This window comes from Lolium rigidum, chromosome 3 (assembly GCF_022539505.1).
Source record: "Lolium rigidum isolate FL_2022 chromosome 3, APGP_CSIRO_Lrig_0.1, whole genome shotgun sequence".
Classification (NCBI taxonomy): domain Eukaryota; kingdom Viridiplantae; phylum Streptophyta; class Magnoliopsida; order Poales; family Poaceae; genus Lolium; species Lolium rigidum.
In genome coordinates this window covers 235,516,143-235,541,595 of record NC_061510.1, presented here as the reverse complement: position 1 = coordinate 235,541,595, position 25,453 = coordinate 235,516,143, and the positions used below count along the sequence as shown (strand labels likewise).

At 45.3% G+C, this 25,453-nt stretch overlaps 1 protein-coding gene across 1 annotated transcript; it reads right to left on the bottom strand.

Annotated features, from left to right (window-relative positions):
- Positions 1–22,998: 22,998 nt before the first annotated feature.
- LOC124696199 (GDSL esterase/lipase At5g55050-like) lies at positions 22,999–24,489 on the bottom strand. The gene is made up of 3 exons (XM_047228961.1): positions 24,231–24,489; positions 23,812–23,936; positions 22,999–23,709 (listed from the first exon to the last, which is right to left on the bottom strand). Exons 1-3 carry the CDS (start codon positions 24,487–24,489, stop codon positions 22,999–23,001), a joined length of 1,095 nt encoding a protein of 364 aa, XP_047084917.1.
- Between the last annotated feature and the right edge of the window lie 964 nt (positions 24,490–25,453).

Sequence of the window (25,453 nt, the reverse complement as noted above, 5' to 3'; positions counted from 1 at the left end):
AGGGCTCCAGTGGGATGATAGGCTCCATCTGTAGAGGGAGTGATGAGCAAGTTAGAGAAGTGAAAGTGTTCAAAATTTTAAGTAACTTATAAATGAGAACATGAATTGGCTAGTTTAAAAAGATCTCAAAGGTAAGGGTATGATTATATATTTTTCGTAACTATTCAATTCATTATATTAAAACTAAGTTTGTCAAACGTCCATTCTAACTAGGGTCCCCTAAGGTCAAACAATGGCTCTGATACCAACTTGTCAACACCCGGATTTTTAAGTCCGGATGCCCTATTACATCATACATCGCAATCCCAGGAAGATTGTTTTTGCGAGACATAATAGTAAGTAGTTCGAGTCATCATTTATTACAACACATAATGGTCTTACAACAAGGGATCACATGATCCAATATTACACAAATAGATTGTTCAACATCACAAATAAGTAGCGGAAGCGTAGTAGTAGTGGACTATCTATTCCACAGGCAACGCTTGACGTTAGAAGACGATCCTAGTTATCGTAGACGTCCTGTTGTCCGTCATCCTGATACTGTTGCTCCTCTTCAAAGTCTGGCATTTGAATAGCCATGGCAAAGCCATGAGTACTTTAAAGTACTCGCAAACTAATACCATAGTAATTACTTATTGAGGGTAGTAAGGGGTGCTAAGCTCTAGGTTTGATTTGCATAAAGCCAAGTTTAGTTTATTAAACATTTAGTAAAGACTCATCATTTGCTAGACTAACTCAAATGGGAACATTAGTGTCATTCCCACAAATCATTTGTGATCCAAATCAAATCACCTTTCAATTCATCATTCCTTTTTAAGATCAAAAATTCTGATAACGGAAATAGTATGGCCTTTCCAACCGTCCATAACCGCGGACACGGCTATTCGAATAGGTTTAACACTCTGCAGAGGCTGTACTCTTGTGCCACAACTTTTGATTACATCCGTCGAGGATAACCCCGAATCATCGTAACTCAGTACGCGGATCATCAACCTTAACCTTTCACTTATATGTCCTAGTATAGGCACCTCTCCCCATGAGCTTGGCCTCCCGGTGAGAACCAACTCGTTAACCCGGAACCGCACGAGGCTTGGGTCGTACATTCACCTCATATTCACATCATTTCTCATATACGGAGGCAGCCTCGGCGTAACCCCTATGATGCTTGTTTAGAGGGAACCCATACTAAAATACACAAGTTTCTAGTTAAGCCCTACCCATAATCAGGTATTGTGGGGGTACTTGTATAATTGGAAGGGTATCGCATTCAAACCCATATCAGTTTTATATCAAAAATCACCATCTTCTCTTGGTCATATTCACCTTCAAAATCATTCAATGGAATGAATCATCATTCCAAGGTTTCAAATTCATTTCAAGTCACATGTTCCCATCTAGAGTAGTCAAATTTTATTTGATTAGCACTAGCAACTATTTTATGAGGGGTGCTATCTCACTTTGAGTGTTTCTAAGATAACCTTTGATCTCGTTCTACTCTATACCAAGTGAATCATAAATCAAAAAGTACTTTGAAGTAAATAAGCAAAAATAATTGCAAGGTAAAAACATGGGATAGGTAATACATAAAATTAAATGGGTGATGGTGCCTTGCTCTTGTAGAGCTTTGCATCATGGTGGTTAGCAAGAGTATTAGCTTGCCTTGGTGGGGATAGGAGTCAAAGTTTTCCTCCTCCTCTTGAGAGTAGCTTCCCTCTTCCACGTACTCCTCGTTACTAGCGTCTATATGTGAATACGAGTACACAATCACCACACAAATATTTGCATGCTAGACTAAAACACACAAGAGGGTTCACACACTTTATTCTAACATCACATCCAACATGGCATGGTGAATTACTTGGTTCGTTCTTAATTAAGAGAAAATAATTTCCTCTCATTAAGTATTTATTTGGTTTGCTATTCAAGTCTTTGGAGAAAATAATTTCCTCACATTAAATCCTATCAAGATTTAATCTCCACAAATAATAATAAGGTATGAAATATAGGTTGACCAAGGTCAACGTTTCATATCTATTATGAGGGAGTAAACAATTTAAAAGAGGTGTTATACTTCACACACTTTAATACCTACCTTTAAATGTATTAAAATCTCTAAGTAATACAAGTCAGAGGTTCATAGCCTAGGATCACTTCCTCTGGTTGGATTACTTAGGATCAAGATTTAAATGAGAGAGTAGCTCTCATACTATTTATAATATTTGAATTCCATAATTTGAAATGCACTAGAAATGGCTACTTAGCCATTATTTTGATCCAGTGCATGATCATGCAAACAACTTGGCTATATTATGGCATAAACAATTAAAGAACAACAATTGTGATTTATGAGAGTTGGAATCAACTCAGAATCAAATTTGGTTGAATTTTAAACTAAGTTTCAAGTTGCAAAAGTCCCTGACTTGTTATTTTTAGCATTTTAATTATACCACGAATTTGGAGATGGGACCAGTGGCATTGGAGAGATAAATTCCTTAGCTTTCCAACGATATAAAGTTGGCTAAATTTGGTGCAGTAGTTTGAAAGTTATCCAAATTGGAAGTGGACACCAGTATTGAATTTGAGCTGAAACTATTTAAACGGAATTTGAATTCGTGGGCTGCGCGGGAAAAGGAATTGGGCCGAAATGGATTTAAACAGAGCAGCACGGCCCAGCAACACAACCCGTGTGAGTGGGCTGCCTGACGAGGTGGGCTCCACCCGTCAGTGGCTCTTAGACGAGCGAAACGGTACGAGTGGTAGAAACCGTTGGATTAGAACTTGATCGGGCGGTCGAGGGTCATCGTCGTCTCCGACGAGATCCCGACGGAGTGACGGCGAGCCTAGGGGGTCGGAGGACCTACCGGCGTTCCCGTGGGGTGCTGCTAGGTGCGAGGCGACGTTGTCGACGATGCTGGGGCTCCTGGTAGCAGTGGCGAGGCGTGGGGAAGCGTCAATCGTCGGCGGTGATCTGCGGGCTCCGGCGGACTTCTTCTTCCAATTCGAGCTACTCCGGCGAGGTGGTGTCAAATTGGGTGGTCGAGAGGAAGCAAGGATGGGAGGAGAATGAGTGAGTGTGAAGAGATGGTGCTCGGGACGTCTCTATTTATAGGCGGGAGGCGATGCCGTGGGTGCTGCAAGGGCGCGTCGATGGCGTGGCCTCTCCGGCGATCGAAGGGGCAAGGCGAGGACAGCATCTTGTAGGAGGCGTTCTAGCGATGCTCCAGGACTAGCTAGCGCAGAGAAAGGGTGAGAGCATGGCTCGGGCGCGTGCGATGAGTGCGGCAGTACCCGCGGTACTTCGCCGGCGAGGACGACGGTGACGAGGCATCCGCAGTCGCTTGAGTGTGGCTAGGTGGTAGAGGGCATGAAGTAGAGGCTCGACGCAGTGGTAGGGATGCAGGGGGAGGACGGCGTCGCTCGAGCGCGCGACGTACTGGCGCGGCCAGAGCGCGGTGAGCGCGCGTGCTGGCATGCCCTGGCATCGTTTTGGACACGCGCGTTCTGGCCAATGTCGTGGCTTGGCGAGCTCGGGTCGGGTACTGGCACGATCGTGGTGATGAGTAGATGCTCTGGGACATGGTGGTGCTGAGAGAGGGAGGCCAGAGAGAAAGTGACCAAAGGTGGCCGGCATGGTACGTGGTGGGGCGTTTCTCTCCATTTTTCCACTTTAAACGAAGAGGGCAAGGACTAAGATTGATGCAGGGGATGCAGGAGGAGCTAATGATCACAAGTTAAAAGTGGTTTAGGCAAGAAACCATCGGATAATAGCATGCATTGCCCAATCCAGAAACTGCCTGCAAGGTGTTCGGCATAATGCCCGCAAGAACATTTTTGAGGAATTTTGGAAATCTTTTGGGTGAGTCTCAAACATATAATTAATGTGAGAGATTGGTGGTGGTGGTGTTCAATTTGGAGCTGTTTTGCAAAAAATTCGAAAAGTGGTCATCTTCACTTTGATTCAAAGTCTCCTCTTGTCAATATTCTACTGGTCAACCTGGTCAACTTTAACCAGGATGGTCAACATGAAAGTTGTAGACTTTGACATGGTCTTGGATGACATGGCATTGGTTGACTAAGTTTGGTTTAGGAAAGAATTAAACCACAGGGGTAAAGAGGGGATCATGTTAAAATTTACCCAAATGACCATCATCACATGTGAGATGGTTTTGAGTTAAATTTGGATTTGATTTTGGTTTCTTCGATGCATTTGGGTTTGTTTGAGTTATATAAGTATTTTAGAAACCAGAGATTGAGCTATGGTGACCTTTAGTGAAGATTTGCAATTTTGGCCTAAGTGTATGTGAGAGAGAAATGTACTTTTCTTTTTTTCTTTTATTCTCCTCAAATTAGGGTTAGGTGATCTTAGTTTAGGGTTTAACAACAATTGATCATCATACTAACACTCATCATGGCAATTGCACAAAAGAAAATCACTCAAATGCATGAAACTATATGTGGTACTATATGCATATAAAAAGTTTTTGTTTGTTGCAAATTTTGAATAATTGAAACTCTCTCTTGATTTTACTATTGTTGAAACTTGGGATGTTACAGGATGTGAGGGGACGAAGCTCTCAGTAAGCAACAATGGTGGAGGGCTTGGGGAGGAAGAAGAACACCCAAAAAGGAGAGATAGAGAAGACTTCAACCTTTTTCTTTGCAAACTTAAAAACGTAATATCGAGAGTGTGGAAAGTCCAATCGACACGAAACCAATTTTGGTGGAAAGAGGATGACAAAATATGAAAACTAGTGGGGGATGATTTTCTATGAATTTAGAGGTGCAACCTCTCAAAACGAGAAACCGAGAAAATCACCATACTCGAAAACCCAACAAGTGATACATGCCAAATCCGTTTTCGATGAACTAGAGCTTGTCATGGAAATAACCACAAGCTCTAATACACCACATGGATAAGATCCAAATAAACACCAAAAAAGATGATGCAAGGATGCAAAGATTTGACGTACTTCGAGCGATACGATCGAGATATTCACTCGAGAGTCTCTTGATAGAATGACGTCTAGCCTATAAACCGGTCTCCCAACTAAACCACGAGACAGGTAAGAAAGAAATCATATCAAGAGCAAACCTTAATCTTGCGCATTTCACTATAACTCGATGATGACGATCTTGACCGCAACAAGATAAAACGCCTTTCTTAATTGTGCTTGCTTGATGAAGTCTTAAGGATTGCTCCCCCATAATCCACTATGGGAGAGCTTCTTCTTAGGTGCATCTTCACATATCCACGAACATCAGATGAATGCCAAGCTTTAAGCATATATGATCTTTCCGAGTTGGCTTATCTCAAACTTGCACCTTATTTCTTCTTATTGCAACCTTGAAGTCAACATATGGTTCAAGCATTGCATATGGACAACTTCTATAAATATAATTCAAACAAATATTAGTCTATAGGGATTGTCATTAATTATCAAAACCACACATGGGAGCTCCATGCACTTTCATCTAGTCCCTGGCGCATGCCCGCATCGGGGAAGCCCTTGTGGACCCTGTCGAGGGTACCTTTCCCGAGGAGGTAGCCGATGTAGAAGTCGTGCGTGACGCCGTAGAGCTCGCTAACGCACAAGGAGTGCAGCCACATGGGGCCGATGCCCAGCTCCCCCCGCTAGCTCCTCCCTGGATTGTTTTTACGCCATGCATGTGTGCTACTGCTAGCCAGCTAGTGCTAACCAGCCACTCTCTATGTCCCTAGAATCCAGCGATGTCGGGTTGCTTGACGGCAACGGGCTGGGGCACTAGTCCCACGCGCATGCCCGCGTTGACGAAACCCTTATGGACACTACTGAAGCCACCCTCCCTGAGGAGCTAGCCGCTGGAGAAGTTGTGCGTGACGTTGATGAGTCCATATTTGAAGATTATTTACCTCTTGTTTTTTGCATAAGTAGATATAGGATTTTGGTATTTTACTACGCTCGCGCGCATCTTTACCCTTGTTTTAGCAGGATGCCAAATTATTAAGTCTTTTATGAATATATAAATTGGGATTGTCATGTGATGTAATAATATGACATTTCTAAGTGATAAACGTCATTTAAATGATTTTCCACGCACCTGGGTAAAGAGAGGACACAAGGGGAAGCTCCAGAGAGTTTAATGAGCACCGGTATGGGTAGAGCCCGCCCGTACTACCCGTCAGGAGGTCCAGCTCGTCAAATACTTTCACCTCGCGAAGATGGATCTAAGATCCAACACACACAGACACCTTGATGATTCTAATGTACCGCACAAATTTTTTATTCAAAGTTGAGTACTGAACACCTTCAAGTGTTTGGGAACGGAGGAGCAAGACAAATGGTTGAATAAACCAAAAACATGCCCAACTATTTTTGCACTCGATAATTCTTCTATCTGCTCTTGCCTAAGAAAACCCTAAAACCGCACGCATCGCCCCCGCGAGGCGGCCTAGAGGGAACCCTAACCCACTCCCGTTGCCTTCATCCCCTCTCCTCCTCCCTCGCCGCTGCCACAAGGCACGACTGGGCAAATCCTGGCTAGCACCGGTGGCGATGGGATCATTTCATCCTCTTAAACATGATCTCAGCGCGACCGGCGTCTTAGGCTTGGCCGTAGCGTGAATCCGGGCGGCACAACGGGGCGGCTATGGCATCGACACATCAGACGATGGAAGTGGTGTGACGAACCTGCTCCCAGATCGCCAGCGACGATGCGGTGGTCAGGTGGTGCTCTAGGTGGCTAGCTGATGGGCAACCTAGACCTAGGCGCCCTAAGCGGCGCGACCATGCTTGGCAGTGGTCGGCGGATCCCATGTCACTTGTCCATTCTGGTGGCATCTTTCCTCGGTGCAGTGGTGGCAATGGTGGTCTCGTTGACGGGTCAGTGGATGTGGAGTGGCCCTCTCCTTCCGTCGGAGGTGGTCGGCTTGGTCAGTCCTGATGCACAAGCGTGTGGACGAAATCATGGTGTGGCAGATCCGGGTGAAAACCCTAGGTTTCAGCCTTTGGCCGAAGCTGGTGATGCGTTCTTGAAGGCATCATTGAGGTGAAGCTCCTAGCTCCTTCTGCTACCCTCTGAGGGAACCGCCGGATCAATGAATCGGATGATTGCGGCGCTCCTACGCCGTTCTCCCCTCGGGGGCATAAATCTTGGAGGTGTGCATTGTCGCGAGGAACCAATGGATGGGTTTATGGTGGAACGATGTTATTTCTAGCACTTGAATGATGGTGAGTCTCGGTAGCATGCCGAAGCGGGGTCTTAATGGAGGACGAATGATTTTGTACATGCGCAGGGCGGTGGCGCTGTCTCGCATCGTGATGGCATCAACGGAAGGTCTCACAAGGTCAATGCGGAGATCTTGGTAGTGAATGCTTCCCCCAATGGTTGGCCCCCCCTCAACAATCTGTTGTGCTAATAGCTGGACGTAATCAATCGATTAGCCCATTATTGATTAATTAGCTGGTCCATTGCACGCCCGAAGCAAAGGAGCCCAATATACAACAGCCCATGTCCCAGGCTTTGGCCATCGCTCGCGGAACTACCGATGAAGAGATCAGATCGATCGATTAATGGAAGCAGAAACATGGCACCAACCGCTGCTTGCTCGATATGTGGACAAGAGGATTCTTGGAGACAATCTCTTATCGAGTGCAACATGTCACGGTGTGCTTGGGCCTTGACTGAAGCAGACATTGCCAAGCATGTCTCGATGTCGGCAGAACCGACGACGAAGCAGTGGTTGTTCTCCATGATTGAGACAATGAAGAAGAAAGAACTGGTGCGAATGTTTGTTATTCTATGGGCTATATGACATGCACGCAGGAAGGCGATCCACGAGGATCTGTTCCAAAGCCCTATGAGTACTATAAATTTTTTGGACAAGTTCCTTAGCGACCTAGAGGCTTGTAGCGTAAGCAGCGAGGCCGGACAGGGGAGAAGACCTGTGAGTAAAGCGAAGGGAGGATGGATTGCGCCCATGACTGGTCGGACAAAGATGAACGTCGATGCAGCAGTGGCCAAGTTGGACGCGAAAGGTTCGGTTGGCGTGGTATGCCGATCGAGGGAAGGTGTATATCTCGGAGTCTCAGCTATGGTTTTTGAGGGATTGACGAATCCGGCATGCTTGGAAGCTTTAGCATGGAGGGAAGCGCTCGACCTGGCGGCGAATCTTAATATTGGATTCAGGTGGCCACAGATTGCCTCGAAGTGATCAAAGGATTGCAGGGCAAGTATCTCGGTGTATTTAGCAATGTATTACATGAAATAATGAAGAGATCGAGACAGAGAGGTGATACCTTTTTCAGCCATGAAAGAAGGGAGGCGAACAAAGAAGCCCATAGGTTCTTTATTCTCGACTATGCTGCCCGTGGGACGCCATGTATGGCTCTAGTTTAACAATAAAGAAAATAATTCGACAGTCTAAATTTTCAAAAATTTCAGATTTAACTGTACTAATAGGCTAGCACCTTTTTTAGACTCTGATGACATTATTAACTAACTAACACACATCTAGTTGAACAGCGTGTAGCAAAATTAAACCGAGTTGTCAAAAATACATGTTTATGCTTACATATCTTTAAAAAAATTATAACTTCAGCATCATTGCAAAAGATATGCTGCTATATACATGTTATGTGAGGGGGCTTTTTACGGTAGGTACTAGCAATTATTGACCGTTCAAGTAGGATATCTAATGGTCTGAATTGATCAATACTTGTTGACTGAATGAGTAGTATTTTTCCACCATAGTACAGATTAGGCAGGTAAAAAAGAGACATGTATCTAATATAGAAAACTATCAGGGAGAGTGCATGGGTATCTTTGCCTACCATGTTTATTCCAATAGATACGATGGGTCAATAATTCGTGAGATGCATGTACCGTATCAACTAGTGTGTACCACGGGCCACAACAAAATATTTCTTTTTTCAACACGAATGGGGTCTAGAAGACCCCATAGAAACTTCATTTCACACGTGGCGGGTACAAATTACAATGATACCCTTTTACATCTCTTGCACTGAGAAACCAGAAATTTTTTTTTTTTGAAACGGGGCAAAAGCTTTGCCTTTCATTGATATAGGAGAAAAGAGTTGGTCCGTTTATGAGGAAAACTGACCGAAAAACCGTACAACACGACACCACCCGCCAGCCTCGAGGCTGCGCTCCACACGGGTCGACGACCAGCCAGGTCGACACCACACCTCAAACGCAACAGGCGGAGGCAAAAAGACCGGAGCCACCGCTCCAACTACCACACCGGCCCCGAGGCCGCGCTCCTCCTGGCCGAAGACGAATCCGCCTCCGCCGAAACCACCAAAACACTCCACAAGCCCCTTTGTCCGGTGGACATCCAAAGCGAGGCCCCAAGAGGCAAAACGACGCAAGAGCGCCGCCCACGCCCGATCCCGCGAGGGATCTAGGGTTTCCCCCGGAGAGTCCGAGCGGAGAACAAGAAACACCCGCTTCGACGACGCCTTCAAGAAGTATGCGGCGCCCACAGGCGTCGCCGTCGTCGGTCCTGGCCAGCCGCCAAGATAGAGCTTTCGCCCAGCGAAGAAACCAGAATTTTGAAGAAAGGCCCTCAAAACTAACAAAAAGCACCCTCAAACAAAAAGGAAGAAAGCAATCAGGTCCCTGGGCGCCGCCGCCACCTCCCACCGGCGATCTCAAGACGTTTCCATCGAGATACAGTGCCAAGACGTCCAATAGCACGCTTCCGGTGAAGCCTTGCATCTGCCAGCTGTTGGAGATATGCCCAAGAGGCAATAATAAAAGTGGTTATTATATATCTTTATGTTTATGATAAATGTTTATATACCATGCTATAATTGTATTAACCGAAACATTGATACATGTGTGATATGTAAACAACAAAGAGTCCCTAGTATGCCTCTTACCTAGCTTGTTGATTAATGGATGATTAGTTTCATAATCATGAACATTGGATGTTATTAATAACAAGGTTATATCATTGTATGAATGATGTAATGGACACACCCAATTAAGCGTAGCATAAAGATCTCGTCATTAAGTTATTTGCTATAAGATTTCGTTACATAGTTACCTAGTCCTTATGACCATGAGATCATATAAATCACTTATACCGGAAAGGTACTTTGATTACATCAAACACCACTGCGTAAATGGGTGGCTATAAAGGTGGGATTAAGTATCCGGAAAGTATGAGTTGAGGCATATGGATCAACAGTGGGATTTGTCCATCCCGATGACGGATAGATATACTCTGGGCCCTCTCGGTGGAATGTCGTCTAAATGTCTTGCAAGCATATGAATAAGTTCATAAGAGACCACATACCACGGTACGAGTAAAGAGTACTTGTCAGGAGACGAGGTTGAACAAGGTATAGAGTGATACCGAAGATCAAACCTCGGACAAGTAAAATATCGCGAGACAAAGGGAATTGGTATTGTATGTGAATGGTTCATTCGATCACTAAAGTCATCGTTGAATATGTGGGAGCCATTATGGATCTCCGGATCCCGCTATTGGTTATTGGTCGGAGTGAGTACTCAACCATGTCCACATAGTTCACGAACCGTAGGGTGACACACTTAAAGTTGGATGTTGAAATGGTAGTACTTGAATATGGAATGGAGTTCGAATATTTGTTCGGAGTCCCGGATGAGATCCCGGACATCACGAGGAGTTCCGGAATGGTCCGGAGAATAAGATTCATATATAGGATGTCATTTTATGTGAATTAAAATGTCGCGGAAGGTTCTAGAAGGTTCTAGAAAAGTCCGGAAGAAACCACCAAGGAAGGTGGAGTCCACATGGGACTCCACCTCCATGGCCGGCCAACCCTAGTGGGGAGGAGTCCCAAGTGGACTCCCCTTAGGGGGCCGGCCACTCCCCCATATGGGAGGTGGAACTCCCACCTTTGGTGGGAGTCCTAGCTTGGCTAGGTTTCCCTCTCCTATGGAAGGTTTTTGGTTCGGGTCTTATTCGAAGACTTGGACACCAACTCTTGGGGATCCACCTATATAATGAGGGGCCAAGGGAGGGGGCCGGCCACCCCAAGACCACAAGCTGGCCGCCCCCTTGAAGTGGCCGGCCACCCCTCCCAAACCCTAGCCGCCCCCTCTCCTCCATATCTTCCGCGTAGCTTTAGCGAAGCTCCGCCGGAGTTCTCCACCGCCACCGACACCACGCCGTCGTGCTCGTCGGATTCAAGAGGAGCTACTACTTCCGCTGCCCGCTGGAACGGGAGGTGGACGTCGTCTTCATCAACAACCGAACGTGTGACCGAGTACGGAGGTGCTGCCCGTTCGTGGCGCCGGAACCGATCGTGATCAAGATCTTCTACGCGCTTTTGCAAGCGGCAAGTGAACGTCTACCGCAGCAACAAGAGCCTCATCTTGTAGGTTTTGGAATCTCTTCAAGGGTGAGACTCGATACCCCCTCGTTGCTACCGTCTTCTAGATTGCATCTTGGCTTGGATTGCGTGTTCGCGGTAGGAAATTTTTTGTTTTCTATGCAACGTTATCCTACGAGTGGTATCAGAGCCGTGTCTATGCATAGATGGTTGCACGAGTAGAACACAATTGTTTTGTGGGCGTTGATGCTCTTGTTATCTTTAGTTGAGTACTTTGCATCTTTATGGCATAGTGGGATGAAGCGGCTCGGACTAACTTTACATGACCGCGTTCATGAGACTTGTTCCTCGTTCGACATGCAACTTGTATTGCATAAGAGGCTTTGCGGGTGTCTCGTCTCTCCTACTATAGTAAAGATTCAATTTACTCTTCTATTGACAACATTAGTATCAACATTGTGGTTCATGTTCGTAGGTAGATTAGATCTATATCGAAAACCCTAAACCACGTAAAATATGCAAACCAAATTAGAGAGCGTCTAACTTGTTTTTGCAGGGTTTGGTGATGTGATATGGCCATAATATGATGATGAATATGTATGAGATGATCATTATTGTATTGTGGCAACCGGCAGGAGCCTTATGGTTGTCTTTAAATTTCATGTTGAGTAGTATTTCAAAGTAGTTGTAATAGTTGCTACATGGAGGACAATCATGGAGACGGCGCCATTGACCTTGACGCTACGCCGACGATGATGGAGATCATGCCCGAAGATGATGGAGATCATGTCCGTGCTTTGGAGATGAAGATCAAAGGCGCAAAGACAAAAGGGCCATATCATATCACATATGAACTGCATGTGATGTTAATCCTTTTATGCATCTTATTTTGCTTAGATCGCGACGGTAGCATTATAAGATGATCCCTCACTAAAATCTCAAGATAATGAAGTGTTCATCCTTAGTAGCACCGTTATCAAGTCTTGTCGTTTCGAAGCATCTCGTGATGATCGGGTGTGATAGATTCAATAAGTACATACAACGGGTGCAAGACAGTTTTGCACATGCGGATACTAAGGTGGCCTTGACGAGCCTAGCATGTACGGACATGGTCTCGGAACACATGATACCGAAAGGTAGAGCATGAATCATATGATTGATATGATGAACACTTTGAGTGTTCGCCATTGAAATCACACCTTTTCTCGTGATGATCGGGTTTAGGTGCGGTAGATTTGGTTCGTGTGATCACTAAGACAATGCGAGGGATATTGTTTTGAGTGGGAGTTCACCTAGATTTTTTAATTATGTTGAATTAAAATTTGAACTCATTTTGTCATAAACTTAGTCTAAACTATTGCAAATATATGTTGTAGAGATGGCGTCCCCAATCAATTTTAACCAGTTCCTAGAGAAAGAAAAGCTTAAGAGCAACGGTAGCAACTTCACCGACCTGGTTCCGTCATGTGAGGATCTTCCTCTCCGGCGGAAATCTGCAATATGTGCTTGATGCACCGCTAGGTGACCCTCCCGTGAAACTGAAACCGATGAAGTAAAAGCTGTTTACGAGACTCGGAAAACTCGGTACTCTCAAGTTCGGTGTGCCATCCCGTGCGATCCGGAATCCGATCTTCAAAAACGTTTTGAGCACCACGATCCTCATGAGTTGATGAATGAGCTGAAAGCTATTTTTGAGACTCATGCGGCCGTGGAATGCTATGAAGCATCGAAACATTTCTTCAGCTGTATGATGGAAGAAGGCAGCTCCATTAGTGAGCACATGCTCGCCATGACCGGGCATGCGAAGAAACTCGGTGACTTGGGAATAGTGATTCCTAACGGATCGGGGATTAATCGTGTCCTTCAAACACCGCCACCAAGTTACAAGAACTTTGTGATGAACTACAATATGCAGAACATGAACAAGGAGTTACCTGAACTCTTTGGCATGCTAAAAGCTGCTGAGATTGAGATCAAGAAAGAGCACCAAGTGTTGATGGTCAACAAGACCACCAGTTTCAAGAAACATGGCAAGTCTAAGGGAAAATTCAAGAAGGGTGGCAAGAAAGCTGCCACACCTCCCGTGAAACCTAAGAACGGCCCTAAGCCTGATGCTGAGTGCTATTACTGCAAGGAGAAGGGACACTGGAAGCGTAATTGCTCCAAGTATCTGGCTGATCTGAAGAGCGGTCTTGTCAAGAAGAAGAAAGAAGGTATATCTGATATACATGTTATAGATGTTCATTTTACTGGTTCTCGTTCTAGTACACGGGTATTTGATACCGGTTCGGTTGCTCATATTTGTAACTCGAAACAGGAACTAAAGAATAAACGACAACCGCCGAAAGATGAAGTGACGATGCGCGTTGGAAACGGATCCAAGGTCAATGTGATCGCAGATCGGCACACTTCCTCTACATCTACCTTCGGGATTAGTTTTAAGCCTAAATAATTGTTATTATGTACCTGCGTTGAGCATGAACATTATATCTGGATCTTGTTTAATGCAAGACGGTTATTCATTCAAGTCCGAGAATAATGGTTGTTCTATTTTTATGAATAATATCTTTTATGGTCGAGCACCCGAAAAGAATGGCTTATTTCGTTAGATCTCGATAGTAGTGATACGCATATACATAACATTGATGCTAAACGAATTAAATTGAATGATAATTCTACTTATATGTGGCACTGTCGTCTTGGTCATATTGGAGTGAAACGCATGAAGAAACTCCATACTGATGGATTACTTGAATCACTTGATTTTGAGTCACTTGATAGATGCGAAGCATGTCTAATGGGAAAAATGACTAAGACTCCATTTTCTGGTATGATGGAGCGAGCTACTGACTTATTGGAAATCATACATACCGATGTGTGCGGACCAATGAGCGTAGCATCGCGCGGTGGTTATCGTTATGTTCTAACCTTCACAGATGATCTGAGTAGATATGGGTATATCTATTTCATGAAACATAAATCCTGAGTGGCCATCGGTGGCCCGGTCAAGGAAGGAGGAGGAGTGAGGCTATTGTAGAGGTAGGAGAGCCTGAGGTGGGGGAAATGAGGGGTGAAAAATTCTTTTAAGGACAGGCTTCATGGAGCTTCTTTTGACATTCTTTGAAATTATCATTTAAATTTTCGAAAAAATCCAACAAAAATACTAGATGCGTCAATGACGTATTGTATTGCCTGCAAAAGGTCAACACAAAATAGTTTTTTTTGGCATACATAAAAATAATAAATACTGATAAATCTGGCGGTTTCTGAATTTTGTACTAAACCTTGGATCTCGAAATTTGTAATTCTTAGACAGCCTAGACTACATAATGTTTCGCTGTGATATTTGCACACAGGTAGAAATCATCATTATCTACATCTAAGAATTTTTTTCAAATTTTCTAAAACTTCAAAATGTTGATTTTAAATTGATTCAAAATGGGGCTCCACGGGGAGCTCGTCCTCCGAAATGACGCACTCGGGCTATAGGGGGTATCACGGGCATTGATAACCGACTGGACCAATATCAAGGGTGTCGGCGCGACCTTGTTGCTGCTTGACCTGGGCGTCACGGAGTAGTAATTTGCTCCTTTAGGTTGATCATCCCCTTTGATACCTAGATCAATACTTCTGAGCACCCCATCGCCCTGCAGGTCAACAACTTAAGGGATATGCCGTCGCAGTCAAGAGTTTGGTTCGTGCATCCCCGTCGCCACATGTTGTCTCCTAGGTCGACACCTCCAAACCCGATAATAATGCCAGACATCCTTCCTCCATACAGTGTGCTGGCTGCCCGGCAGCATGGTCGCCGATTAATGTGCTATTTCCATGGTCGTGCCCACATGGCCGCATCTAGTTCAACACTCCAACATCGATCTGAGTTCTTAATATTGTTTCCACTGAGCTTGAAATACCAGTACTACAGTGCTATTGGTACTCTAGCAGCTTGTACATTTGCGTTACGGACAGTGCCACTTGCCTACACTTACTGGCTAACAGATACAGTCCAAGACCATGTTAACTGGTCGGGTCGAACATATTGCGACTTAGCAGGACGGTTGGGGCAGATAGGCGGACGACGTCGTCTTGTATTTCACGGCCGTGCAGCTTGCCGCCGCCAAAGCAAGTACATGCAGCGCCAGCGTGGGTGCCTCGCAGGGTCGAGTCTGCACCATTTGCATGACTGCACCACTTGCATAACTAGTTGAGTGCCCGTGCGTTGCCACGGATCGCTAATTTTTTCCACCACACATGTAAACACCATGATGCATGTTAAAATTCATGTTTATACAATAGTAAAATTTCATTTGAAAGACCAGCTGGAGCGCTTTCCCTATCATAGTCGTCCATTTCAACCATATTGTGAGGAATGTGAGCGACGGTAGCTTGTCAGTACCTCCAGAGTTTGTAGTACTGTATTTATCTCATATTAACTCAATCCAAGGCTTATGCGAATCTCAACGGTCCTGACCGGAGTGGATTTTGTAAGTATATATTTTCCCGGAAGTCAAATCGTATCTCTTTTCTTCTTTCTTTTTCTTTTTCTTTTTTTTTTAGCACCTCTCTATGCCCATGCGATACTCCCAGTCAGATCTACCACTTTGACCTGATTTTCCTGGCCATATCATTGCCCAGTGACAATCATATATGATATCACAAAACTTCTTTAGTTCTTCTCATCACACATTGAATCAAACAGATTTTAAGAGAACACATTCAGCCGAAAATGTATTCTTAAACTTGGTAGCACCTACCAATTTTTCATTGGAAATTATAACTACAACATACTGCAGATTATTTCTTACTAACTCAACACAATGCATCTCCCATAATTTCAATGATATCCGTAGGCGTTCTCCGGATGACTTGTAAGGCCAAAATTTGAGAAAGAGAGCTTTTTCGTGTTGTTTCTTTGGAGAATGCAGATTGTGTTTATGTGCTAGCAGTCCTGGCAAACAAAACAGAACCTACACATGTTGACTGAATCTTCTTTTCGCCATCTACGACTTGGTGCAGAGTAGAGAGCCACTATCCACAATATCTCATTAATCATCAACGCTGTGATACATCAAGATGAAATCGGTAACATTTTATTATTGAAGCATTAAACTGAAAACAACTTCTAAATACATTTTTATACATGGAACTTCAACACATGCACTTTCAGTTTTAGTCTTGAATGAAATTGTCTGTCAGCATGTCGACTTGATGCATTTACCTCCGATATAAACCAAATGCGTTCAGCATGTAATGTATCTACCTACACACTATGACCCAGTAAGTACAAATCAAAATGTGGTATGATCAGACGTAGTCCTATCGGGTTGACATGTATAAATCATGATCCTGAATGTACCAAGTTTCATTTTGGTCAGCCAAAATAATTCTACCTAATGGTAAACAATCAAAGTAAAATGCTAAAAATGTCCAATTATTGTTTCTACTTGTTGGCCCAATTCCAAGTGAGCACTACTCTTTGGCAAAATAAACTACAATAACCTGAATTCTTTTTTTTATTTTGAAGAGACTAAGCATCACAAACAACTTAATTTATTTTCAATACCGAACCTCCCCCAAAATATTTATGATTTTTATTGAATGGTCCTAAGGTTGATCATTAAATGCATGCATAATTAAGGGTTTTACATGATTCAATTTCTTACCTTTCTTTAGGTCAGATGGCTACCATATAAAAAAAACATCACATAAAAGTTCAGAAGTGAACATCTGTAATCCTGGCACAAGGCCAAATTCAGTACAAGTCACCACAGAAAAAATGGATTAAACTTACACATGTTTCAACAAGCCAACCATATGACTGCAATTTACAAGTGAAAAATCACCCGAGCTAATTGAGAAATCATATGAGTTCAAATGACCAAGCACATACAAAATTGATTCACAAACGAAAGTAGAAATACATTGTCCAACAGTGTTTCAACACACATTGCAAAATCCTACAAATCAGAGCATGCACGCATATAATAAGAACCAAAGATAATGTCCTGAGTTTTATAGCATGGTTTGAAGTTTGTACTTCCTCACTTGTTTAATCATCTCCTCGGGGCACTTCACCGGCATTGTGGTTTATCAACCAATGCATTGCTTTTCAGATTAGCCTACATGGCCCATTTTATAGAGACATTTTTTTGCATGGACCTCATACTAATAACCTGTATGCACTAATAATAATGCTAGATTGTGGCACCAACATGTACATTACGAATGTTTCAACCATAAACCAGAGTTCCATGTAAGATTTGCACGAAGGTGAAACTATATGTTGCCTCATTCACATGTAAGAATAATACTTACCTCGGAGGATTCATTGTACTCATCGGAATAACAGCGACCTGAGTCAATTTTATAGATACCAGAGTCAATCATCCTGCAAACAAGGGAGATCAGCAAAAAAAAGGACAAAAAATAGAGAGAACAAGTAAGAGATGGATCAGTCTCCTAGGATCTGCCAACGAAACCTAATGAAGCCTCGGGAGGTGCAGAGGAGGGGCATCTCGCTCGCGGCATGCAAGGTGTCGGCGTCTTTGCGTTGGGAAGGGAGGCTGCGTGGTCGACTGAACATAGCGGTTGCATGTGCTCCTTACCACAGGGCGGCGGCGTGGGCAGGGCGGCGACGTGGGCAGCTGTGAGGTCATGATGTGTAGGGCGCAGTCCGAGACAGTTCAAGACGGAGAATATAGAGATTGATATGGAGGAAAGGCAAATGATAGTGGGGAGAAAATACGCACCGTGTCTTCACTCTTTGGGAACACCATTGCTGCCGTCCTTCCCATGGGCCGTGGCGGCGATGCAGTCATGGTGGCCACCGTAAGAACTTGAGCGAGGCGTCAGGAGATGATAGGAGATGCGGGGGCTTGCTGTGCCGCGGCTGTGCGCCCATCCGTGCGCCGCGGCCTTTCTTAAGCATCGCACGGTTGGAAATTGCATGGGTGAACCTGGGAGCAAGCGCACCCTATATTCAAAAAAAAATTAATAATTCAGAAAAGGTCAAAAAAATCAAATCTTTTTGGGAATCAAAGATGATCATGTATTGTACTCGTATACGAAAGATTCACCATGGAATACCTTCTCTTTTTTCCTGGGTGAAAAAAACAGACTTGGAGGTCCTATATTAAAGTATTATTCACGCTATATTCGTCATAGATTTGTTTTTTTTTTGCCTGAAGTCAATGTGAAACATTTCTTGGCCAAACAAATTTATATGAGTACAATACTTGATTGTCTTTGATTCCCAAAAGGATTCGAATTTTTTTGACTTTATTTGAAATTACTACATTTTTTGGAGTATATAGGGTGCGCCTGCACCCGAGAGCCAAAAGTCATGGTCATCGCACGGTTCTGCTTCCTTGCCTTGTCATGCCTTCCTTTTTTCGATTAAAACAAATCGTAAATACCATCCAAATATATGTCTCCTCCGTAGAAGGCGCTACGATGGCGCCCCGCAACATCTCCCGCGATGCCGAGGATAATGGCGGCCAGCGATATTGCTTATGTGCTCATTCATATCATCGCTTGAGCGCACTAAACGGCCGTGCAGTGGGCGACATGGTGGACACTCCGGCCAGGCTGATCGGCCGCCTCGTCGGCATGTACATCTCGGCGACAGTCGCGGTAAGCGCGCAGTAATTCATCGGCAGCACTAATAATATATCAATGTCCGTCCTATCCTCCGCGCTTAGCTCCTCGTTGATTTAGGAATCGGCCAGTTTGTTGGTCATACTTCGGTCTTTCGCTAATGAAAGTGATGTCGCGCCTTGCCGACAGTGAAGCGGCAGACAGATAGGAGATCGCCCGCTAACGATGTGGTGCTCGTACTCTCCTCGACGCCTCGACAGCGTTCTACTTCTATGGCGGTGACTCCGCCCGGGAGAGGTTCAGCATCGGAGAATCCCCTGCTCGCCTGTCCGAAAGACGTCGCTGGTCGTCACCATCACGCTGCCTTCTGCGGAGGATTAAGAAGTACGGCGAGACATGTATTAATACGGTATATTTGCGACTTTTTTAATCGGAAAATGAAGGCATTAGAAAAGAAGGAAGCAGAACCGTGCTATGTTTGAGAAAGAGCCCCGGCGCACAGCCGCGGGCGCAGGCAAGCTCCGTCCGTGTTCTTGAACGTCCTAAACATTGATTGCCATGATTAGTGCGCAGGAATACTTCCGTGATTGATGGTTGAGGAAAATAAGGAATTATTTTGGAACGAAATAATCGTGGGTTGCAAGATACAATAACTTTCCTTATAACCATTGACGTGGGAGATGTTTGATGGGCATTTTTAGGTTGATTTTAAAGGCTGAGATTTCTCCAATGTTTGATGTCAAAGTGACACCATCCCCAACTCCAATTTAATATGAGTTCAAATGACCAAGCACATACAAAATTGATTCACAAACGAAAGTAGAAATACATTGTCCAACAGTGTTTCAACACACATTGCAAAATCCTACAAATCAGAGCATGCACGCATATAATAAGAACCAAAGATAATGTCCTGAGTTTTATAGCATGGTTTGAAGTTTGTACTTCCTCACTTGTTTAATCATCTCCTCGGGGCACTTCACCGGCATTGTGGTTTATCAACCAATGCATTGCTTTTCAGATTAGCCTACATGGCCCATTTTATAGAGACATTTTTTTGCATGGACCTCATACTAATAACCTGTATGCACTAATAATAATGCTAGATTGTGGCACCAACATGTACATTACGAATGTTTCAACCATAAACCAGAGTTCCATGTAAGATTTGCACGAAGGTGAAACTATATGTTGCCTCATTCACATGTAAAAATAATACTTACCTCGGAGGATTCGTTGTACTCATCAGAATAACAGCGACCTGAGTCAAATTTATAGGTACCACAGTCAATCATCCTGCAAACAAGGGAGATCAAAAAATGGACAAACAAATAGAGAGAACAAGTACGAGATGGACACAGTCTCCTAGGATCTGCCAACGAAACCTAATGGAGCCTCAGGAGGTGCAGAGGAGGGGCATCTCGCTCGCGGCATGCAAGGTGTCGGCGTCTTTGCGTTGGGAAGGGAGGCTGCGTGGTCGACTGAACATAGCGGTTGCATGTGCTCCTTACCACAGGGCGGCGGCGTGGGCAGGGCGGCGACGTGGGCAGCTGTGAGGTCATGATGTGTAGGGCGCAGTCCGAGACAGTTCAAGACGGAGAATATAGAGATTGATATGGAGGAAAGGCAAATGATAGTGGGGAGAAAATACGCACCGTGTCTTCACTCTTTGGGAACACCATTGCTGCCGTCCTTCCCATGGGCCGTGGCGGCGATGCGAGTCATGGTGGCCACCGTAAGAACTTGAGCGAGGCGTCGAGGAGATGATAGGAGATGCGGGGGCTTGCTGTGCCGCGGCTGTGCGCCCATCCGTGCGCCGCGGCCTTTCTTAAGCATCGCACGGTTGGAAATTGCATGGGTGAACCCGGGAGCAAGCGCACCCTATATTCAAAAAAAAATTAATAATTCAGAAAAGGTCAAAAAAATCAAATCTTTTTGGGAATCAAAGATGATCATGTATTGTACTCGTATACGAAAGATTCACCATGGAATACCTTCTCTTTTTTCCTGGGTGAAAAAACAGACTTGGAGGTCCTATATTAAAGTATTATTCACGCTATATTCGTCATAGATTTGTTTTTTTTTTGCCTGAAGTCAATGTGAAACATTTCTTGGCCAAACAAATTTATATGAGTACAATACTTGATTGTCTTTGATTCCCAAAAGGATTCGAATTTTTTTGACTTTATTTGAAATTACTACATTTTTTGGAGTATATAGGGTGCGCCTGCACCCGAGAGCCAAAAGTCATGGTCATCGCACGGTTCTGCTTCCTTGCCTTGTCATGCCTTCCTTTTTTCGATTAAAACAAATCGTAAATACCATCCAAATATATGTCTCCTCCGTAGAAGGCGCTACGATGGCGCCCCGCAACATCTCCCGCGATGCCGAGGATAATGGCGGCCAGCGATATTGCTTATGTGCTCATTCATATCATCGCTTGAGCGCACTAAACGGCCGTGCAGTGGGCGACATGGTGGACACTCCGGCCAGGCTGATCGGCCGCCTCGTCGGCATGTACATCTCGGCGACAGTCGCGGTAAGCGCGCAGTAATTCATCGGCAGCACTAATAATATATCAATGTCCGTCCTATCCTCCGCGCTTAGCTCCTCGTTGATTTAGGAATCGGCCAGTTTGTTGGTCATACTTCGGTCTTTCGCTAATGAAAGTGATGTCGCGCCTTGCCGACAGTGAAGCGGCAGACAGATAGGAGATCGCCCGCTAACGATGTGGTGCTCGTACTCTCCTCGACGCCTCGACAGCGTTCTACTTCTATGGCGGTGACTCCGCCCGGGAGAGGTTCAGCATCGGAGAATCCCCTGCTCGCCTGTCCGAAAGACGTCGCTGGTCGTCACCATCACGCTGCCTTCTGCGGAGGATTAAGAAGTACGGCGAGACATGTATTAATACGGTATATTTGCGACTTTTTTAATCGGAAAATGAAGGCATTAGAAAAGAAGGAAGCAGAACCGTGCTATGTTTGAGAAAGAGCCCCGGCGCACAGCCGCGGGCGCAGGCAAGCTCCGTCCGTGTTCTTGAACGTCCTAAACATTGATTGCCATGATTAGTGCGCAGGAATACTTCCGTGATTGATGGTTGAGGAAAATAAGGAATTATTTTGGAACGAAATAATCGTGGGTTGCAAGATACAATAACTTTCCTTATAACCATTGACGTGGGAGATGTTTGATGGGCATTTTTAGGTTGATTTTAAAGGCTGAGATTTCTCCAATGTTTGATGTCAAAGTGACACCATCCCCAACTCCAATTTAATAGTAAAGATACGTATTTTTTTTTTCACATGACTTGTATATATGGTGGGATTTTATCCACCAATACGTGATCTGTATCATTAAGTATCAAATTCTGACATGACACGATTGCACTTACCATAGTAGAAAATGAAATAAAATCTCCATCATGATTTTTTTTCTAGTAATTTGTTCAAAATATCCATAAAATCAACGGTAGATATTACTCAATACTACTAGTCCTATGGACTAGTAAATTGCACCGTAAAAAACCTCTATGTGAGACTTTATATATTCATACCGTAAAAAACCCCTATGTAAAACATGTCCAAATCTTGGTTCCGCCCCTGAATGCTTCCTTCCAAAGGCACCCAAGTGTGGCACGTACAAGAATTATTAGGATAAATTTGGTTTTGGGCCCCGACAACTCTGCCGCGTTGGCACAAAAGTATGCAAGTTACCGTGAACCATACACAGTAAAATCCGACGTTACCTGACTAAAATTATCATGTTAGCTAACTCCTTATGTTTTTTCCTATTTTTAAAGAAACCTCCATGCACTTAAGATTGCACATTGCCTAGGCTCGGTGTGCTCTTTGAAGTTGGGCAATAAAATGCCAGAATAATTTTGAGTAGTTACTACGGCCAATTTTCAGAGTATGTAATAGGTTATACTGATGATGGTTAGATGTTGATGTAAGGCCAACTTCAGGCAACTAATGATTCGGCAGCTCCAATGTAATTCCAGTTTTTTCTACAGTATATATCATATGGTGGAAACATGCACAATCCGTGGTCGTAGAGGGAGAGTAAAATCTAGCTAGTTCTATATAGCGCTGAGCTGCCTTATGTTGACGGGGAAGATGAATGGCGCCGACCCATCAAATGCGGTGTCGGTGAGCTTCTGCGCGGTGGCCTCGGTGGGGTGGTAGAAGTCCCAGAAGACGTGGTCGGAGCGGTTGGCGCAGTAGGCGCTGAGCGGAGTGCATGCGATCTTGGCGTGCATGTCCCCCAGACCGCAGCACGCCGACTTGGCCTCGGCGAAGCCGTACGCCGCGGGCTGGTCGATGTACCGGAGCAGCGCGGCGGAGGAGTCGAAGAGCGCGTAGTGCAGGTCCGGGTGCTGCGCGCTCATGCCGCTCAGCACGGCCTCGGCCGCCTTGTTGTACTGCACGGCCATGGCGTTGGCCAGGGCGCTGCAGTCCTTGGTGGAGCTCAGCTCCCGCAGCGACGGCGTGCAGCCCACCGGCCCCGTGCCGAGGAAGAGCACCTTGCGCGCGCCGAGGTTGTAGAGGCTCTGCAGCTGGCCGGTGAGGGACTGGATCAGCGTGTCGACGTACTGCTGGGAGGGACCGTCCCCGGCGCCGGCGCCGGTGTTGGCCTTGGCGTAGTGGATGATGTCGTTGCTGCCGATGGTGATGGCGAAGATGGATTTGGCCAGGTGGTTGTCGGACTGGGCCTGGCCGAGGCTCCGTGCGAGCGAGGCGTACACGCCGGAGTAATACTCGATCTGCTTGTCGAAGGTGATGCACAGGTCCTGTGGTTCAATCATCGCGCCATAAGTTCCAGAGATCAGTATCTGCTTGTTGCTCATTTGGGTGCGTTTGGAAAGGGAGATAATTTAAGATGGATCGCGTACCGTGTTAGTGGCGTTGGAGACTCCTGCGCCACCGGAAGCGAAGCTGACGCCGTTTGCGTAGTTGGCATTGCTGCTTGAGGACAAGGCGAGGTATGGCGGCGAGGTCGCCAGCCCCAGCTTCTCGGCTGCATCAACGATTCAATGTAGTGTGTCAGTTTTATAGTACATTCTTTAACAAAAACATCTGGTTGTCCGTCACACCAATTAGTATTAGTAATTGTGCAATGGAAAAAGTACGTACTACTACAGAGTACAGACAGAATTGAACACTTAGGTCACGATGTCAGGGTATTATGATAGTCCATCTACCTCCATAATAGAAAACCTAGAAAAGGGAGATTATCATAAAATTAATCTGAACCTCTAATGAAAGGTACTCGTCAGTTTGATCACTCATTTGGAGTGAACTGAATACGCACCGATGAAGTCAGCGGAGTTCTTGCCGTTGCTGAAGCGGCCGGTGGCCTTGCCGCCCGGGTAGTCCATGCCGTTGTGCGAGAAGTCCGCCTTGAGCACCGTCACCAGGTAGTCGTTGTTCCCGACATCGGCCAGCGAGTCGCCGAACACGTAAACCGCTGGTACAGACGCCGCCACGGTCACCGTAGACAAGAACAACGAGGCAGCCATGAAAGCCATGAATGCTGCTAGGGAACAAGAAGCGACTATATTGACACCCATTGCTGCTACCTCAAACGAATTGTTTCTGTTGAGCAGCTAGCTAGCGCGCGTGGTATGTGTTTTGCAGTGATTTAGTAGTGTCCAGAAGTGTTCACAATGAGTTCAAGAGGTTTGGTTGACGGCAATTTATAGGCCGCGCGCGCTGGAGTAGAAGCGTTATGTGAAAATATGAGATATAAAACTGTTAATTAAGCTAGGTGCGAACTGAAAAGAGCGCCGCGGAGGAGTACGTACGCTGGTCTAGCGTGTGTGTATGTGCTTGCTGGTGTGGAAAAAACGGCACGGCAATCACATAACCACCAAAATGACAACTGAGCGTATGGGACGGGTCTCCGCCGGCAGATGCAAAAAGTAAAATAAAGGTAGTACTAGCATAATCTCACCTCCTTCGAGACAATAGCATAAAACCACCACTTTGATGGTAAAATTTACCGTGTACCACCACTTTACGTTTGTGCGATAAAAAACCACCACATTTTGATAGATTTACATAATACGCTATAAACGTGAATTGATCCGGAATTGACACAGTTTCTGACCGGTGGGGTCTACTGCAAGTGATGATGTGGTAGGAATTTCTGAGATGGAGAGGGACCCATCTAATAGTTTAATTAAAAAAATCTAAAAAATCTGTAAAAAGAAATCCCAAACTGTGCCGCACCCGCACGCCAAGTGCCTCGCCTCTGAACCTGCACACCGCCGCCTGGCCGTGCCCGTCCGCCGCCGCGCGCCTCGCCGTGCCCGCCTGCCATGCGCCTCACCGAGCCCGCCCGCCGCCGCCTCGCAGGGCTCTGACCGGCGGCCGGCGTCGTCGAGATTAAGGCGGTAGAGGCGGCTCCTGCGGCTTGAGAGGAGGAGGAGGAGGGCACAGGGGACGTGGAGAGCCCGTCGTGCTGCTGCAGATGCTCGGGGTCAACCGCCAAATCCTCCGCCTCTCCTCCCGTCAGGCCGCCACCGCGAGCTC